This window comes from Malurus melanocephalus, unplaced genomic scaffold (assembly GCF_030028575.1).
Source record: "Malurus melanocephalus ecotype Western Australia unplaced genomic scaffold, MMel_1.1 scaffold_2290, whole genome shotgun sequence".
In the NCBI taxonomy this organism is placed as follows: domain Eukaryota; kingdom Metazoa; phylum Chordata; class Aves; order Passeriformes; family Maluridae; genus Malurus; species Malurus melanocephalus.
In genome coordinates, this window is record NW_026625522.1 from 3,103 (window position 1) to 4,943 (window position 1,841).

General features: G+C 48.1%; 1 protein-coding gene across 1 annotated transcript in view; it reads right to left on the reverse strand.

The window, feature by feature from the left end:
* Positions 1 to 6: 6 nt before the first annotated feature.
* CHMP7 (charged multivesicular body protein 7) overlaps positions 7 to 1,841 on the reverse strand; it is a gene marked incomplete at its 5' end in the record, with an annotated part of 7,757 nt that continues 5,922 nt past the window's right edge. The window contains 2 exons of the mRNA XM_057388679.1: positions 7 to 380; positions 1,573 to 1,744. Of these exons, the coding sequence (XP_057244662.1) occupies positions 316 to 380; positions 1,573 to 1,744 (237 nt within the window). The remainder of the gene's footprint in view (positions 381 to 1,572; positions 1,745 to 1,841) is intronic.

Here is a 1,841-nt window from a genome sequence, read left to right on the forward strand (position 1 = left end):
AAAAATAAAAATAAAAAATCAAACCGGCCACAGAAGAGTCGATCTTGTATTCCCAGGAGGGAAGATTGGATGTGGCAGTGATTTGAGGGTCACGAGGCACATCGAGACCGGTGCAGATGTTGGCACGGAGATGACAAAACGGCAGCCGGGGCCGGAGCGGATTGTCACGGCAGGAGATCCTGCTCTGAGCAGAGAGAGAGAGACCCCAAAGGACACCAGGGATCTCTTTTTTTGGAAGTTTTAGTCATGAGTTAAGGAAGGTTTAAGACAATTTCCCAAACTGCAGCGACAGGATGGTGTCGGCTCTTCCTTCCTTCAGAGGTTCAGTCCCAGAGCTGTTTTGGGTTCGGAGGAAGAGGAGGGGGTTGTTGGTGGTGCCTCTGTGAAGAGAATGGGGGAGAGAGATCAGAAACACATCCAAAATCACCCAGGAAAATTCCAGAGTGCCCTGGGCTTTGATGATCAGCTCCATCCCTTTGGAATTACATCTTCCATCCCTTTGGAATTACATTTTCCATCCCTTTGGAATCACATCTTCCATATCTGTGAAATTCCCTGTTCCATCCCCTTGGAATTTCCTGTTCCACCCCCTTGGAATTGTATCTTCCATCCCTTGGAATTACATTTTCCAGTCCCTTGGAATTCCCTGCTCCATCCCTTTGAAATCACATTTTCCGCTCTCTTGGAATCACATCTTCCATCCTCTTGGAATTACATTTTCCAGTCCCTTGTAATTCCCTGTTCCAGACCCTTGGAATTCCCTGTTCCAGTCCCCTGGAATCACATCCTCCATCCCCTGTGGAATTCCCTGTTCCACCCCCTTGGAATCACATCTTCCATCCCTTTGGAATCACATTTTCCGTTCCCTTGGAATCCATCTTCCAGCCCCTTGGAACTCCCTGCTCCATCCCCGTGGAATTCCCTGTTCCAGTCCCTCGGAATTTCTGGTTCCAGACCCTTGGAATTACATCTTCCACCCCTTGGAATTCCCTGTTCCATCCCTTTGGAATCACATCTTCCACCCCTTGGAATAATATCTTCCATCCCTTTGGAATTCCCCATTCCAGTCCATTGGAATCACATCCTCCATCCCCTTGGAATTCCCTGTTCCATCTCCGTGGAATTCCTTGGAATTGCCATTTTTGATAGGGAATACTCTGGATATTGAAGTTATCAGCTGCCCAAACAGGAGATGGAGATTTCCCTCCATCCATCCCTTTTTCCCAGGCCATTCCCACCTCCAGCAGACACAGAGAGCTCCCTCCCATTTTCCCATTTTTTTTCCCTTTTTCCCTATTTTCCCACCTCCAGCAGATACAGAGAGCTCCCTCCCTCTTTCCCTTTTTCCCATTTTCCCTTTTTCCCTTTTTCCCTTTTTCCCAGGCCATCCCCACCTCCAGCAGACACAGAGAGCTCCCTACCTCTTTCCCTCTCTCCCTCTTTCCCATTTTTCCATTTTCCCTTTTTCCCTTTTTTCCCACCTCCAGCAGACACAGAGAGCTCCCTCCAATTTTCCCATTTTCCCTCTCATTTTCCCATTTTCCATTTTCCCATTTTCCCTTTTTTTCCCACCTCCAGCAGACACAGAGAGTTTCTCCAGCTCTGCCTCCAGCTCTGCATCAGAGATTTGGGGACTCAGCCCCTTTTGGGGGACGGGAGGCAAATCCACAGAATGATCCACAGAATCCTTCCCCGAATCCTGCAGGAGACTGTCCAGCTCCTTCTCCARCTCCTCAGTGTCCATCTCTGCCCAGGAAAAAAAAAATCAACTCTGAGAATTCATTTTCACAGCACGGATTGAAATCCATGTGAAAATTGTGATTTTATTCCTCCCATGGATT